Source organism: Sturnira hondurensis, unplaced genomic scaffold, assembly GCF_014824575.4.
Source record: "Sturnira hondurensis isolate 20B ecotype Veracruz unplaced genomic scaffold, ASM1482457v3 Scaffold0010128, whole genome shotgun sequence".
NCBI lineage: Eukaryota > Metazoa > Chordata > Mammalia > Chiroptera > Phyllostomidae > Sturnira > Sturnira hondurensis.
Genome location: NW_028082759.1, coordinates 529,311 through 547,629, shown reverse-complemented (window position 1 = coordinate 547,629; position 18,319 = coordinate 529,311). Strand labels below are relative to the sequence as shown.

At 40.2% G+C, this 18,319-nt stretch overlaps 1 protein-coding gene across 3 annotated transcripts in view; it reads right to left on the bottom strand.

The window, feature by feature from the left end:
* The window catches only part of LOC118995337 (probable ATP-dependent RNA helicase DDX60), a 97,171-nt gene that overhangs the window by 16,766 nt on the left and 62,086 nt on the right, over positions 1-18,319 (bottom strand). For 2 of the 3 annotated variants that reach the window (XM_037058246.1, XM_037058247.1), the window contains exons 27-32: positions 15,851-16,009; positions 12,937-13,084; positions 11,080-11,232; positions 8,251-8,355; positions 6,335-6,535; positions 264-368 (exon numbers count right to left, since the gene is read on the bottom strand). In XM_037058246.1, the coding sequence (XP_036914141.1) occupies positions 264-368; positions 6,335-6,535; positions 8,251-8,355; positions 11,080-11,232; positions 12,937-13,084; positions 15,851-16,009 (871 nt within the window). The remainder of the gene's footprint in view (positions 1-263; positions 369-6,334; positions 6,536-8,250; positions 8,356-11,079; positions 11,233-12,936; positions 13,085-15,850; positions 16,010-18,319) is intronic. The other variant, XM_037058248.1, reaches the window with a different exon arrangement.

The window sequence follows — 18,319 nt, the reverse complement described above, 5'->3', positions numbered from 1 at the left end:
AACAAAAATAGTGTATTAGTTTGACTCAAGTCCATATACAGTAGTAATCAATAAGGAATGTATTAAGTGCCAATTTAAAATAGTAATTAATACCAATATAAGAGACAGTGATAATAATTACCTGGCCCAATTTTGATAATTATATCAATTATAAGTAATATTAATCACTGGATATAACATTTTAAAGACTCAATTAATTCAGCATGATAAGAAGCAGAGATAGCGCCAACGTTGTTTCACAAAAAGACAGAGTACGCTCATACCTCTTTCACCAGTAACTGCAGAGAAAACAAGAAGTAAAGTTTCAGCATCTCCATGGCTCTGGGTTGCTTGAAGGACAGCAATGAGTGCTTTAGCACTGACAGCACCTTTAAAGAAGCAGACTTTAAATTACACCTTGTTAGTGATACAAAATATGGTCGTAAATGATGATATAGGAATATTGTAATTTAAAGGATTTTCCTGCATATTATGTGATTTTGACATCTTAAAACCATTCTGGCTGTGGAAGAAACTGCCCCTCCCAGGGCTAGTTAATACAGATCACAGCTGGCCCAAAAGCATGTCTATCCTATGCAAACTAATCAATCCCAAGTTCACACCCCCAACTACTTTCTGACCTAACTCGCACACACCAAGCCAGTATTTCTCTTGTTTTAAATCACCCCTGAGGCAGACACCAGGCAGCTAGAGACCACTTACATAGCCTAAAGCCCTCTGGAATTATTCAATTTAGTAAATCCTAGACTGTTTGCTTTGACCTATCTCGCCTTTCCTGTAGAAACTTGTACAAAGGCAGTGGCCTGAACTTTCCCTGCTCTTGTCCTGTGCCTCCTGACCATCCGGTGTGTTTTGCACAAAGCCCTGCATGGCACACTGTGCTTCCTGTCTCTAGGACCTATGAGAACAACACTTTATTTTTCTTTTTTTAAAATATATTTTATTGACTATACCATTACAGTTGTTCTATTCCTCCCCTTCATTCCCCTCCACCCTGCACACCCCCTCCCCCACCATTCCCCCCTTTAGTTTATGACCACGTGTCTCAAGTTCTTTAGATTCTATATTTCCCCCACTATTCTTGCCCTCCCCCCTATCTATTTTCTACCTACTGTCTATGCTATTTTCTGTACCTTCTCCCCCCCTTCTCCTCCTCCCACTCCCCTGTTGCCAACCCTCCATGTGTTCTTCATGTCTATGGTTCCACCCCTGATCTAGCTGTCCTTTTGGTTTGCTTTTGTTTTAGGTGTGGTTGTTAATAACTGAGAGTTTGCTGTCTTTTCACTGTTCCTATTTTTCATCTTCTTTTTCTTATATAAGTCCCTTTAACATTTCATATAACAAGGGCTTGGTGATGATGAACTCCTTGAATTTGATCTTATCTGAGAAGCACTTTATCTGTCCTTCCATTCTAAATGAAAACTTTGTTGGATAAAGCAATCTTGGATGTAGGTCTTTGGATTTCATGACTTGGAATACTTCTTTCCAGCCTCTCTTGCCTGTAAGGTGTCTTTTGAGAAATCCACTGAAATCCAAGAAACACCTTATTTTTCTGAGCCTCTCCTTTATCTCTTGTTGTGACTTTTAGCATAGGTAGCCAGTTAAGTATTTACAAAGGAGAAGGGAGGGGAGAGAATGGCTATATTTGTTTAAGTTCCAAAGCTACTGCTTCACAGACACCCAAGGGGAGAGCAGCATACTCTGCCTCTGAGCAGACAGAAGAGACGAGTTCTCTAATCTCCCCAGGGGACAACCACAGCAAGGGGGAAATTCCTTTGCTGGGCTTACTTGAAGTAGAAGCCAAAATAATGCAGGGGCAGGTCCTTCTACTAAGTACAATGAAGTAGAAGCCAAATGATGAAGTAGAGCTTTAAGGTGTGCACAATAGGAGCCCAAATGGCAACCATAAAGGGGAAGAGTCTACCCTGGGAAAATCTGGGACAAGGACTGGATACAAAAAGGACACAGAATCCCAGAAGATCCATGAAAGGAACTGAATAAGTGTAGGTCCCAGCAAATCCCCAAGAGAACCCAGGAAACAGGTTAGACCATTTGAAAGACAGCCTCTTTTTTCTGAAACCAAGAAAATGTATAAAATATTTGCAAGGACACTGGGGCAGCTGCTACTGGAGCCTGCCTGCTCTCTATATCCCCAAGGGAGTATTATTTCTTTTTATCCCATAAATCTGTCTCTATTCTTACACTTTTCCCATATGTACATGTCTAAAATTCAATTCTCACAATATCACAAGAGTCCATTTTCTCCAGCAACACCCTCACCTGACTGACCATCGCATAAACATAAACAAATATAAAATATTATAGATATTACCCATACCAATTGTACCATGCAGATACTGTACTGAGGTGCACAGTGAGGGATCTTCCAAGTCTCCACAGCCCATGGTTGGAAGATGGGACAAGGAGATGATACAGCATTTAAGATACTTTGCATGACAAAAGGCAAGATAACAGCTGTGTTACCACCTGGGCAAAAGGTGTACATGACTTTCAGAATGTATCCGGCCTCGTGACATCCTGAAGAGAAATAGAAGCCCCTGCATCACTGAGTTACTCTTGCCCTGACTAAACATGGCAGCCAAATAAGGTAAAGCTATGGGGCAACTGGCGAAAGTAGCCTATTGTAGGAGAGGCCGGACACAAGATCATGTAGGAAGTTCCAGGTCAGCATTTAAAATAAGGGTGGTCTGAAAGAGAAGGGGATTGGGTCCATCGTGAGGTCTGTAGTGAGACAGGAGCCATGTAGGCTGTAGTAGGAGGCAGCCATGAAGGTTGGCCATGTGGAGAGAGAAGGAGAAGGTGGCCAGGGAGTTGTGATCCAGGACAGATTCTGCTACGCTGCCTTAGTGAGAGAGGAGCTATGTTTGCTCCTCTGAGGATTCAGCCATGCGGCCAGGTGTGGTAAAGAAGCAGGCATGCAGTCTGTAGTAAAGTAGCAGCCCTGCAGGAGGAAAGGGTGTAAGGAAAGAGCTGATGGAGCTGTGCATGGACCTGCCTAACCAAGCACGGATTAGTGGGAAATACGGGAACTGTGGCTGGAGCCTGAAGACCTCTGCTTCTCTGAGGGACATAGGGAGAGGCCAGTCTTTTGGAATTTGTGCCTTCCAGGACTCCACCATGATCCACTGCAACATGGCACAGGTTGTCCTCAGCCCTATTCCATGGAGGCTGAGGACAAGCTGCCCCAGATTCTGAAGGAGAGAGCTGCTGCGAGATAATGGTGACTTTGAAACCACAAGTGCATTTCCACAGGGGATGGAGAACTGTTTGCCCAGACAGCTTAAAAACAGATAAGGATATGGGGAACTATTAGGATTGGTTTTGGCTTATAGCCTAGTAGGGAAGCAAGAGAAGCACTGGGTCTTGTGGGAGAGGAAAGCTCTGAGAAGGGGTGCTCTCAACCCCCACCCCCTGAGGGGGTGGAGGTTTATACTTTCACCCCTGTAATAAAAACCTGTTTCCTACAACACTAATTTTGGGTCATGTATCAAGGTGCCACCTGCATGGGCCCTACTTTGCTCAGTTACAATACCAGCAATACATAAGATTTCATATTACTTGGTTTACCATGTTTTTACATGGCAGATCTGTCCTGTAACAAACAGAACATATCAAATAGAATCACCAGAAATGAGAGATATTCCCAAATAATCTGGTAATAAATACAACTCGAGTTTCAAAGCTTATAACTCTTGGATGGCTCTGGAAGAAAATAAGATACTATATTATTCCATGTCCTGCCATATTGTCCCAAAACAATGGAACTAGGTTGATTAAATTAAAGTAATAAAAATAAAAATATTGCTTGGTTTTCAGTGAAAGACAACATTGAGGTAACAGTTTAGATATCTTTCAATCACACAGTAAAATGTCTATGAGGTGCCAATTAAAAGGAAACTTTCCCAAGATGACCAAATTTAAGCCTTTGGATGTGAAAATCTATAGAAACTAGGAAGAGTCTCTACTCACAATAAGGCCCGTGGACTAGAAGGGAGGGAGGGAGGGAGGGAGGGAGGGAGGAAGGAAGATAAGGAGCAGAAGAAGCAGGTGTACTGTTCATCATCTTTACTTTGGGGTAGAAACTTCTGAGAGCACCAAAAATGCCTGATCCTCCAAACTGTTCTCTCTCTTGCTCTACATTTAGTCATACATGACAACAGCCAGAAAACAGCGGAGTGTGTGAGGGTGAGTGACTCCTGGGGGTTCCCTGTAAACGTAGGGATGAAGGCCACATAGGTCTCATTCAGAGAGTGAAGAACCCTGTTAGCCATGCCTTCTGCAGTGTGCAGTAATCAGTGACAACCGCATGGGCAATGTGTCAGTGAGGCTGGTGAAAGGAGAAGATCCATGTTCAGTGCAGAGAAGCTACATAAGCTGAAAATCTACTAAATACTGAGATCTGGGCCAATACACATTCATCTAGCTCTCAGTTTAAGAGGGTGTTTAAACAGTATTTAACTGGACAAAAAATGAAGCCAGAAGGAAAATCATACATCTTATTCTTTGGCAAAATGCCAGATGGGGATACATGTAACTTGCTTAAAAATGGGAAAATAGAAAAACCTACAACAGAACTAAGTAGCAGCACTAAATAGCAAAATCAATAGTGGAACTCAAATCCACAGATGTCTTACGAAAAAGCAGAACTGAAACTTTGGAGATCCTCATCAGCAATGTGGAAGATAAATTGCATGTTGGTTAACAATAAAGAACAAAAGGAAAAAAGGATTTTAAATTTAAAAATTATAATTTTTCCTAAAAAAAAAAACCCCAACAACTCAGCAAATTAAAACTGAAGCAAATATCAAAGGTCAAATATTTTAAGAAATCTTTTCTTAGTTCCAAATCTACTTGAATGTTGCATAATCCAAATATACTTAACATTCCTATATATTGTCTACTTAAAAATGGTTAAAATGTGTATTGTAACACAGTATGTGTATTTTAACACATAATATATTATGTGTATTTTAACACAATAAAAATATCTGAGCATGAAGCATGAAGATTGAGGTTCTTATCATAGAAGAACTAAAACACCAATTTAAAAGAGGATCCACAAAACAGAAAATCCTAGGAAAAAGAATTTGAAATATAAGGATTAAAAAAGAAAGATTCATAGAATTACATAGCCCTGCCCACCCCTGAAAAAAACCAAATGAACTCCAAGAGAACAGGAATGAGCATGGCTCCCCTAGAGAAAAATCTAAGAGTTGACTCCTCTGCAACAGTGAATGGCAGAAGGCGATAAAACTCACTCAGTTCAATGTGACAAGCAAAGACAACAATCTAAGAATTCTGTGCCCACACTTAATTAAGCCTTTTCTGTGTGAAGGTCACAGATAGCGTTTCTCACATACGTCAAGGCAAAGAAAAGAAACCATTCTACTAACCTATCTTCTTTCCTATACAGAGGTAAAAATTAAGTAAGCGCTCAAAAATGAGCATGTTTTGGTGTCAATGATCCTGACCTGGAGCACCATCAACCAACCTAAGAGCCAATGTATCACAAAACCCCTACAGGAGTCCTCACCTCAGCAAACAGCATCTGATTTAACTGGGCACACTAATCAATATACAAAAACAGACAGGCGGGGTCCCTGTCACAAGACATCTCCACAAAGACGAAAAACAAATTATTTAATTTTGAATTTTAAATCTCTCATTTAGGGGTTGGGTGCAAAATATTTATCTGAAAAAACCGTTCAGTAAAATTTATGACCATATTCTGAAGTCTAATTTAATATAAACATATATATATATATCTATGTTTAAAAACCATATGCACACCTATGCTTAGAAAACAAGTTTAGAAATATCAGAATGATAATGTAATTGTCTTTGAATAGTGGAACTAGGTATGTGCATTTTTTTCTTCTTTCAACTTTCTATATTATCCAAATATTATTTGATGAACTTGGGTTACTTTTTTATGAAAAATAAACTTTTCTTTCAAAATCATAAAAACAAATATTTTTGTCTTAATAGTAGATATAGGAATCTAATGCAGATCTTTTTAAATCCACGGCCAGCATCCTTAACTACTATGGGACAAGGTCTATCACACATGAAAACCATAATCTGGAGTAATTCCAAATGCCCACCTAGCCACAAATTCTATGATTGATAGAGGAGACAAGCACAATGAATTGTTATGCTTCCTCTCCACCCCAAATGCTATATTATTCAAGACAGTGTAAAGCATTAAAGACTAATGGAACTGAAAGTTATTGCTGCAGAATTCCACAAGAACAGCAGACCACAGTCTGGCCAGTAATGAACACTCTGCCTTAGAAAATGCCAAGCACAGTACCTTTGCCTTGGCGTCCTCCGGGTCATCCCCCTTCGAAGCCAGGAGCAGGAGTCGTAGAACAAAGGTGATGCTGAAGGGGAACTGTCCTCTGAGTTCAGGAACATTGGATTTTATGAGTTTTTCTATTTTGGGCAATGGAATATCAAAGAAATATACATCTCCTATCAGGTCTTGGCCTCGTCTTCCAGCACGTCCTGACATCTGGAAACAGAATAGAATAGCAGTGTAAAACTTACCTGAATACTTTTTTTTTAATTTTATTTTTCACTGTGGCTTTGTCCAGGACCATTCATCCCCCATACACTCCCACCCCCCTGTGATTACCACTCTGTTGTCCATGCCCATAACTGCTTTTTCCCGCTTTGTCTGGTGCCTTTACATGGGGTTGGGACACATAAATCATGCCTATCTCGCCATTGAGTACCTGAAGGAAAAATCCAACCATGCAGTCCTTACAGAATTTACCAGGCTGAGACAGAGCTAAAACTGAGACATGTATTATTATTTATGAACTTGTCTCATGTCAGAAATCATGCTAGACATTTGTATTATACACAGAACAAACAAAAAAACAGGAAGACAAGATTAGGCTCTGATTTCAACTTTACGTACAGCTTATTACACAAAGTCTCCCCCTTCCCATCTGCCCTTTGCTCATCCCTTTCTCTAGCATTCTCTCTCTCACACACAAGTGTGTTGAGTTACAAATCATTATAAAAATTTGCCCAAACTGAGGAAATGCATGAAGAAGATGAAATTCAGAAACACTATGTGTAAATAGCAAGTTAAGAACAAACTCCTTAGGGAAGTTCTATTAGTTCGGAGTTATTAAGTGCTTAGAATGTGCTAAGTCCTTGAAACTTTTTTGTATGCACACCTCACAACTATATGGTAAGTCTAATCATTACCCCCATTTTACCATATAGAACCTGGGACACAGGGAATATAGGAAATTTGCCCATAGTCAAACAACCAGGCATTTGCTTGGGAGATCCAGGATTCAAACTCTGACATTTTCACTCCCGAGTTCATTATCTAAAATAGCATAACATCCTGGCTCCTGAGCCCTAAGCATGAGACTCCCAAAGTTGATAAGAGAGAGCTTGTGCATGGCATAGAAGCAGGAGGAGAAATAAAAACGACAGGGGTTGGAGTGGCGGGAAATAAGAAGCAAGGACTCTACGGCCAAAAGAAGCATTTAGAGAGAAAGGGAAGGGGTGGCACTTTGATAAACACTTGAACATTAGCTGAGATATCTAAATTTCATGCCTCTAGTTAAAATATACCTCAAACATTGCTGAGCAGGGAAAGCGATGAAGACAAATGGGACGTGTGCAGGACATACTAAAGTAAGAAGAAGTGACATTCAGAAAAATTATTTTACTAACACAAGGCCAAGAATGTCTGATGACATACTGAAAAAGAAATTACAAGGCAAAAATTAAATAGCGCTAGAGGAAACTCCTGAAATGGGCTCAGTAATAGACTCCATGTCAGCAGCCAAGAAGAGAGACGCAACAAAGCTCCACAGCACAAGGCCGTGTGCACCGCAGATGAATGAGGGTGCCCCCACGCCGCACCTTCAGGGTGCACCTTCCCTGCGAACCACTTCCTTTAACTCTTGCAAACTGGCTGTGGAATGCTAATTATCATTCCTCTTCCGCAGGTTAGAAGGACCGGGCAGTTTGGATACCTCTCCCAAAGTCACATGCCTGGTCAGCGATGGTCACATAATCCCACATGCACGAGCTTTTCATTATTGCACAGCTAAAAGTGATAGTCAGGCATGAACAAATGTCAAGTGTACTCGCCCATAAATTGTGGCCTGTTTGGAAACTAAAGGTTCACTTTTCCTTTTTACTATTTTATGGCCATATTTTAGTGATGCAGTGGAGAATTTGTGCATGTCACAATACCTGTCTGTAATTTAAAGCATCGAGATAGATTGAGTTTTGAGCAAACACCACAGATTTACAAGGCATATTTATTCCTAAAGCAAGTGTCCCGGTAGCGGTCACCACCTAGAAAGAGAATAGAACAATTACCTCATGAAATAAGATTTCTGTAAAATGTCACACAGCTACTGAACTTTGAACTTCAGTTAAACCACAGTGGTATTCTTGCTATTTCACAAACACATCAAGCACCTTCTCAGCCCAGGGCCACCGATACCAGTCACTCTTGGCTCTGCACATAATATTCTTTCCCAGATAGTCTTTTCTTGGCTGTATTCAGTTCTCCGCCCAAACATCAAAGAGAAATTTCTGGCCTGCCATATTCAAAATAAGCACCCCTATTCTCACTGTTTCTCTCCCTATCCTACAGTATTTTTCTTCAGAGCAGAAGAAAATTAATGATGGCCTCGAGTAATACTACCCACTGGTATACAATCCCCATCCAGCATTGCAGCCCTGGTCAGAAGAGTGCCTGGTGCATGATCAGTGTTCAGTAAATATTTTTAAATAAATGACTGGAGAGGAAATTTCCTCCTGAAAGGGCAATAATGCTTTTACAAGCCCTGGGCCTACATCATGACTAATTTATTTGTGAAGGTTATTTCTATGGCAATAGCATATCTAAGAAATATGAGCAAAGTCCTATTTCTCCCCTGAATTACCAGAACCAGAAAAGGGGTACGGCAAACTTTAAAGTTTAAAAAACAATCTATTTTTGCTTGTATTTTCATATAATGCTGGGTTTTTCTAATTGCCTTCTCTCTCCCTATATACTGATTATCATATGCGCCATGGTTAATGTCAATGGTTAAATATATGTGGTGATTTTCTCTAATTATTCTGTAGTGGAGGTCTAGACACCTGTCAAAATGCAACACACCATTATCTATCTAAAAATAATGAGAATAAAAATGAAAAAGACCATTACATTTGAAATGTCATGAGAATGAATACCTTCATAAAAATGTATTCTTTGTCACAGAGCTAGCATTATTTCCTTATCACTTTTCTACCGAGATCTAGCAACTACTGTATAAAAGGTACTATTTTAGATACAGGATGTGCTGATCAGAACACACAGGTGCCTATTCTCCTCAATGCAAAATCACCTAGCAAATTTTTGTCTCGAGCTACTGACTTTTAAAATAAATAACTTAGTATTTAAGAGAAAAACTAGACAAAGTTGTTAACAATATACTTTGGTTTTTTTCAGATTACAGATTCATCTTTTAATTATGCTGTTGGATTTTCTTCAACATTTATCTAAGATCAAAAGACACTGTTCAGAGTAGCAAAATCAATCTCAAACTCAGTCTCTCTTTCTCTCTCTTCCTCTCTCTCCCTTCCTCTCTCACACACACACCCACACAAATATGATCTACATCATAGTGTTACAGCAAGCAGCTAGTTAGGTATTAAAGAAAGGGGAGCAAACATCTAATTATGAAGGATTAACTAGGAAGGGGCAGCTCTACAGCCACTCCAGGCATCAGAGCGAGCAGGAAAGATTGGCTTTCCAATCTCCTCAGCTGACAACCGGCCTGCTCCCCCTATCGATGCAAACGCAAAGGGGAGGAGTCTACCCTGGGGGAATCTGGGGGGAATAAAACAAGATAGGATAAGGGAACCAGGGAATACCCAAGAAAGGGAATGCATAAAGGGAGGCACTGGCAGAGCCCTCGGAAGTGGGAGGAAAGATATTGGATGATGTGAAAGAAAGCCTATTTCTCCCAAGCCCAAGGAAATATAACCAAAGCTTAGTGAAGGTCCCAGGTGCTCTCTTTCGTCGGCAGCTGCATGGAGGATGGGCAGAAGTGCAGTGCCATTCACAGCCCATGGAAACAGAGATGGGACTGGACTGCTGGAGCCCCCGGTTGCCAGGCTAAGGGGTCCTGGCCTTCCTCCCTTACTTCTTCCACAGTGCGATGTAGGCGAGCTGCCTGGTCATGGATGAGACACGGCCTAAGCCCTTCCTTCGTTTTTGCCCCAATAAATCTAGCCACTACGCCTCAAATCCTCCTTTGCATGTGTCCCCGACATTTGTTTCCTGCAACAGCGTAGAAGAATACTGTTTCCTCTGGTAATGATACAAAAAAAAATTTAATATAGATCATTTGAAAAAGTCAGGGTCTCTTTTAAGTATTACTGGAGATCTAAAGTACTAGGAAATGATATAATTCATGTCTTTGTGAATTTATCCAGGCTACCCCCATGCACCCTCATGGGACATAAATAAAACATAGCATGGGTTTGGCTTGCAGGCTATTTCAGGAAATCTTCTTCTTGTCCACTATCGGTGATAAGAAGGAGCGTTGAGAAGTGACATATTTAAAAACACTGCCACGGTATGCGGTGGGCTGTGAGGAAGCGATACATTCTTGTTCTTCTTTTAGCTATTTTGAGAAAAGATCTAATCAAAGCACTATCATGTTGTCCAAGCTCATAAAAGAATGTCTGTAGCTAAAATTATATGAGCAGCTGAACAAATTCCCTAGATATTATAAATTTAAAAAGCAAGGGGTTATTCTAAGATCAGCATAGGTAGTTTAACTACAGAAATATTTGGAAAAGTATCTTTATAGGAACTATTTTAATTTCATGAAAAAGAGATGAACGGAATAACAAATGTCAAAACCTCTCCCTCAGTTAAATGAGATGGGAAATATGGAGTCATATCAGGTTTCATAAAAAACAGTTAGATGAGAAAAAGTGGTTACTTTTCCCTTTTCATAGGGTATACATCTTTATGTAAACACAGCTTCCAATTTTAGAATGACAATATTTACCTACCCGAATAAACCCTTTCCTAAACAGAATTTCAACTAACTGTTTTTCTCTGAAGTTCAAAGCACTGTGATGATATCCGACACCCCTTTCTGCCAAAGCCTTCAGTTCTGCACCTTTTCTTGTGAATTTTACTCGGTCGAACACCATCTGCAACATCTGAAAAAAGCAAGAATGTTAGGGATTTTGATTCTTTTTATCTCCTTTTAATTTAAATCAGAATAGAGTGTCTGAATCAAAATAATAGATATACTATATCATAATTTGGCTACAGAGGCAACTGTTGGGAATTGACTCAACCTGAGCACAAAGAACATTTTCGGGCAGTAACCGTAACTGTAAGAAACACTCCCTAGCCTTGAGCAGATCTTGCCCTGGTTCACCACAGCCCTCCCCTCTGCAGGCTGCAGGGGTGGGAAGTGCTGACCAAGCAGTAGATCAGAGACCCAGAGGAGGCGAGCGCGTAGGACCTGCTCCCACCGAGGCAGGTCATCTCTCCAGTGGATCCGTAGGAGTCTCAGGGGAAAAGAGAGTTCTCCGAAAAGACAGAGCAGGTTCCTTACCCTGCATGGTCTAGGAATGCTACTTCTCACTGCAAATTGGTCACAAGTGGCCTTAAAAATATTTGTGCCCTAAGGAGGAATTCCACTTATGGACAGTTATATGTACAAAGATAAACACTGCTTTATGAGCAGAAAAAGAAAAATAACCCCTAAGACACTTCAGTTATATAGTCACCTGTACAATGGATTATTAAAGATCTACTAAAAATTATGATATAAGTACATTAAGAAGGAAGAGACCATGAAGTTTACAAAGAATGTACACAATAGAATGGATATATGTGTAGGGTGGGGCAAAAGTAGGTTTTTACAGTTGTCCATGTAGAAAATAACACAATAATTAATAAACAATAACATAAGAATAAACTCTGTGTTTTGTGTACTCAAAACTGTAAACTACTGTTGCCCACCCTATGTGTGTGTGAATACATAGTTTGTGCACATGTGTTCGTGTGTGCATGTGTGTAGTCACAAATAAAGGGTATGCAAGGTTCATCTTGAAGAGTAATAATTACTTCTGATGGCCAGCATTGCTTTTTATTGCTACTAACTTGTATTTTCAAATTTGTCTGTTATAAGCATGATTTATTTTACCTAAAAAATGTTTAAAGAAGAAACACCATACCACTTATAGGTATTTCGATGCCTTTTTTGGTGGAATGTTTTGAATATAACATAAAAAGCCTCTGAATTTGAAAGATTTTGTGTATATTATTTAAAGTATATTGGAGTACAGGTACCCAAATAGTCAAATGAGGCAGATGAGACAGAGGCCCAGAATTCAAGCTGTGAAAAATGGTATCACAGAAACAAATAACGAAAAGGCCAATCACTCTCAGGGGTAAATTGTAAACAAGCAAGAAATAATCTATAAAGCCCTGGTTGGTGTGGCTCTGTGGGTTGAGCACTGGTCTGCAAACCAAAAGGTTGCTGATTCAGTTCCCAGTCAGGGCCCATGCTGGGGTTGCGGGCCAGGTCTCCATTTGGGGACGTGTAACAAGCAACTGACCAATGTATCTCTCACACGTTGCTGTTTCTCTCCCTCTTTTTGTCCCTCCCTTCCTCTCTGTCTAAAAGTAAAAAATAAAATACTAAAAAAAAGAATCTATAAATCTAATCCTGTCCTTTTCAGCATGTTCTCTACAGCCCTTAAATATTATGTGTAACCAGGAGGTCATATACACAGACATCTCTAGCAGAGATTGCATTTAATTATTATGTTCAACACTGTCTATCACTGAGAAGCAATGGCAATGAGTGCAATAATTTCCGGGAGCGCTATTTCATTGGAAGTGCTCACCTCCGCGCCCACTGCCTTCTGATCGGCATATGTACACTCTGGAGGGATTTCCAGGTTCTTCTCTAAATTCCTGAGTAGATTATCATGCTCTGCTTCATGTATTAGGCTTTTATCCATTTTTCTGGGCTTCTTCTGGCTTTTTTCATCTCTGTTAATAAAAACAAATTTTACATAATGAATTTGGCCACTTTAGGAAGCCGAAGACTTCCCAAATCTTCCTCATAACCCAGACATTCACTCCTACAGACACCTTAACACCCTGACTCGATCTTCTTCTCTAACATACTTCCTCATTGGCCTTTGGAACTTGTCCCTATAAGAAATTTCCTTGTATATGCACATTTTCTCTGAAGGCTTACTACTGCTCTTACTGTAAGGTGCCCTCTTGTCAAATGTTTCCTTCCCTTTTTGCTATAAGCGAAACACAATGACCTTTGCCCACATGACCTTGATAAGTGGTCCACTTTCTAAACTGATGATTATTTTCTCTTCCTCAACCTTTGTAACACTAGGCTTGAGGGTAAGGTACGCAACCTCCTAGCTCCACACTGCCAACTGCAGGCCATTCTCCTTCTTTCCTTGTGGTGGATGCTATAACTGCTCTGAGTTTGGTTGCAAGGAGCTCTTGGCTGCATAGTTCCCTGCAGAACGACCCTCAGTTGACAAGCCTGTTGGAAATTCCCAGGGGTTACAACCTCTCTTGGGAATGGGCAAGTAGCCCACAGCCAGTAACTGAGTGATAGGAGGTCCAGAAGTTAGCCACTATAGGAGACTGTTCTGTGTGGTGTGGGAAATGTAGTCCAGCTCCCACTTGGAAAGGCCAGTGGGAAGTGAGGTCCAGTGCACAGGACCCATGCCCGTGGATAGGTTCTCCTGTGAGGAATCAGGCCTGCCTTGTACCTAAGCCACTTTGAGACTTGCTTTTTGCTAAAACTCCCTCACCCTGAATTGAGGCAGCAAACATTTACTGCTTATCTTTAAAGTAACTCCCTAAAATCTATGATAAACCTCCCAAGGAGGAGTGTAACCAGTTCAACCACTTTTCCCCTTACATTTGCAAATACCCTTCTTGTTTGATATAATTAGCAACATCCTCTGCTTTCTATAAAAGGTAACCACCTAAAGTGAACCTGTGTGTAGTAAATGAGGACCATCCTCAATGTAATGTGCCCAGAAAAGCAATAAAAGCCTATCCAGGCAAGTGATGGACCAGTCCTCACTCACTCAGAGAGTGGCCATGCCATCCTTTTTCTCCACTGTGGGCTTGTTTCCACATCAAGCCACCTTGACTCAAATTAGGACAGTTTTGTGGTGCCTCCAGATCTCTCTGTGGACCAGCCTCAGGCAGTATTCTAGCAAAACTCACATCCTTGCTTATCTTCACCTTCCCTCTTTTGCTTCCCTCACTTTCTTATAGTCCCTCATAAGCACACTGCTTCAATAAATCCCTTATACAGACAGCCCATCACAGCAGGTGCCACTGGGGAATCTGACCTATGACATCACTCCATAAACCCTGGTTTAGATAACCCTGTGTGACCAGACTCGATTATTCCTTGTTCCAGTAACAGCCTTTCAGAGATACCCAGGTCATTTATCCTTTCTTGGATCTTTCAGTTTCCTGGATGTGCTCTTAACTGTGCATATAAGACAGCTCCAAATAAGAGATGAACTCACTTGTACACCGTCATCAAGTGTTCTCACCTCCAACTAACACAACTCAGGGGAGAATGCCAAGACTATGGGAAGGCCTGGCCCTACTGTGTGCGAAGTGAGGAACCCAAGCCCACATAATGCTATCTGACTATGACTTTTAAGTCAAGATTATAAACTACCAAATAACACATTCTATCCTCCTACTTTGACAAATATAGCTCCCTAAAAAATTGGAATTTAAAAGGGTGCGAGTGAGCTCCAGGTGGGCATGCATAAGCTCTGCTGGCTGACAATTTTGCAGGAATGGATACAGATGGAGGAGGACCAGAGTGGCACTTTGCAAAGTACAGGGCTCAGGGCAGGGGCCCCACTCACCCTCAGTATGACAGCGGGGTTAAACAAGGTATTAAAACATTCTTTATCTTTTTATAGGTTGAATTATTGGTTACTAATTCAACTCGAAATGGTAGCTTCTAGCAAGCTGAAAAAAGAGTCTAATCAGAAGATCAGTTGTTGATCTTCAGTCCTATGCTGTCTCTGTCTGGACCCTTCATGTTATGAGCAAAGGACAAGGAAACCTGTTGAGTGAGAGATGATTTAATCAATCGGAAATTAGCAAAATCATTTGTTAGCTAGATTGGAAAGTGGTGAATCTTACGGGGGCCCGGGGGAAGTCCTCTGCAAGGAAGACATAATGAGCGTCTCAGGTAGGCAGTGACCAAAGATGGAGAAGATGGTAGAGAGAATAACTATTCTGGACCCTGAGTGGTCAGAATTAGACACTGAGATCAAGGAAGAGGAGTCAAAAGAGCAAATTGCCACCAAAGCTAAAATTGCCATTTCAGTCCATTTTCAAGCTCATTCTATGTCACATGAGATTATGATGACACCAGTGACACTTCTATATTGTGAGTAGACTTTGTTTAAGTCTTCTGAGGGCTGAGAGTAAGCGCATAGGTATCAAAGATGTACTTGTTTTGAGGAAAGATGATGTCAGGTATGTAGTCTAGCCATACTCATAGGCTGTGGTCCCGCCTCTCCCAAGCCCTAAATGAGACTAATTTACCCAACTTAGACACATGTAAATATTATGGCTACTTATTTTTACCCTAATCTCCCACCCAAATTTACTTACTTTGCAAAAACGTCTAAGCAGTAACTAGATCTTCTTTGTTGCACATTCAATGTATGTTTCCGACTGGGATTTGTAAAGTATTTTAATTTTTCACCCACCCCTTTTGTTCAGTTAGACACTTACATTATCTTTTGTTTCTCAATCGATTTTTTAACTTTTCGAAGTTTGTTAGCCATATCGTGAGCTTCTTTATCAGCTTTGGGAGGCCTTTCTCTCTCTTGCTTCTCCTTCAAAAAAGTGCTCACACTTTTAGCTCTCTTCTCTACATCTCCTAAGTTGAATCTGGAAACAAGTGAAAAGAATGCTTGTCTTGAAAATAAAGTCATCAATAGAATGCAATCATATTTCCATTTACTGCTATCAGCCTGACACATACCCATTGAGTTTTTAATATCCATCTTTATCAGCTTTATCCCGAACAGACACACAAGGTGTCTTGTGTCAGCAGACTCCTTAGTAACTATGTCACAGTACATAAGAAGTTCCCCTCCGTGCCCTAGACCTTACCCCTGGTGTAATGGTAACAAGAGCCTATGGAAATTTTTCCTGTAGGGGTAGTCAGACACTCCCCACGCAAGGGACAGAGGACCATGAATTTTTTCTGTTTGTATACAGAGGAGAGATGCCTCCCTCCACTCATGAAAAATGAGGGAAAAATGTTTTTAAAATTTGCTCTTTTATTTATTTTCATTGTTGGGGTAGTTGTTGCATTTAATTTTACTGACCTTTAGGTCTGTCCATAACAGAGTCAAAGGCCCTTACTGTTAAGTAAAGATATTTAGGTTCAGATTTCTTGATAGCCAAATTATTTGTGAATTTTAGTGACTTCTTTATTTTTCCCCCAGTTTTATTGAGATATATAAAATTGACATACAACATTGTATAAGTTTTAGGTTTACAACATGATGACTTGATACAAATATAATATATATATAGCCAAATGACCATAATAATATTAGCCAGCACATCCACCACCTCACATAATTACCTTATCTCTGTGTGTGTGTGCGTGTGTGTGCGTGTGGTGAGAACATTTAAGATACACTCTCACTTTACCCTACTCACCCAGCCCCCAACCCTCTCCCCTCTGACAGCTGTCAGTCTGTTCTCTGTATTTGTGAGTGCAAAGAAAAAAACAGACTCATAGACACAGATAACGGTATGATTATTGGCAGAGGGAAGTGAGGGTGGGGAGAGAAAGAAGGTGTTAAAGGGGGGATAAGTGGTGATGGAAGGAAACTTGACTTGGGGTGGTGAACACACAGTACAATACACAAATGATGTGCTGTAGAATTATATACCCGAAGCCTGAATAATTTTATTAATCAATGCCATCCCAATAAATCCATTTATAAATAAATAAATAAATACATAAATAAATAAAACAGTAAAAAAAAAAGATCTAGCCTCCCAGCAACTTTGAAGTATACAATACAGTTTTGTTCACTATAGTCACCACGCTCTGCATTGGATTCCATAAACTTACTCATCTTACAATGAGAACTTTGTACCCTTCAGTCAACATCTCATTCATTCCCCCTGCCCCACCCCATTGCCATTCCCTGGCAACCACTAACCTATTCTCTGTTTCTAAGAATTAGGCTTTTTTATAATCTACATATAGGATGGAAAGAATAGGAGAGAAGTTTGGATTCTTGCCTTAACCATTTGGAATGTGACAACTTTTTCCAGAGACCAGAAGAACTCCAGAAATTGCTGGCCTTTACAATCTACAAATGTATCCAGAGTCCGGGCTTTATATATTTTGAAATGCGAATGCCAGGTCCAGACTTCCTGGCACTTTGGGATTTAAACTAGAGACTAAGGAATTAACTAGCCAAATCGCTACAGATTAAATTCCCCTGGTATGTGAAGAGCGAAATATTTCTAGGGAAACTAAAATCGAACATTCTTTTTCTCTATATAATATACATTGACCTGTATCAGGAAGTTAGGGCTATTGACAAGAAGACTGAAATATCCACTTAAATATTATTCCCCGATAATACTTTATTAGCTAAATCCTATGCCTAGAAGTAACCAGTAGCCATTATCAGTTTATTAATCATGGCTCATCATAGATTGAGTCTACACAGTAAAGTTTTTCTTAATGTTAATTGTAAAGCAAAGGGCTTTTCTAAAGTCTTTACAGAATTAGCATGAAGAGAAAATGTTTTCCAGTGAAGAGTAAATAAATTTACATACTGGTGAATGAAGGATTAAGAAAGTGGCAGTAACCAGAGGGGAGGGGGAAGAGTATAATGGGGGGAGAAGGGGGAAGGATTTTCAGGAACATCTATAAAGGACACATGGACAAAACCAAAGAGGGGTAGGATCAAGGGTGAGAAGCGGGGATGGCTGGGCTGGGGGGAGTGGTGCAGGGAAAATGGAGACAACTGTACTTGGACAACAATAAAAAGAAGTTTTAAAACAGTAGCAGTTTTTTCTTGCCACATGGCAAGAAATTTTATATAATAGACAAAGTAATAAATATAGTAAACATTGTACTCATTATTGTCAGACACTATTCTAAATATCTTAAATATATTAACTTATTTAACTCAACACCTCTATGAGGAAGGCATTATTATG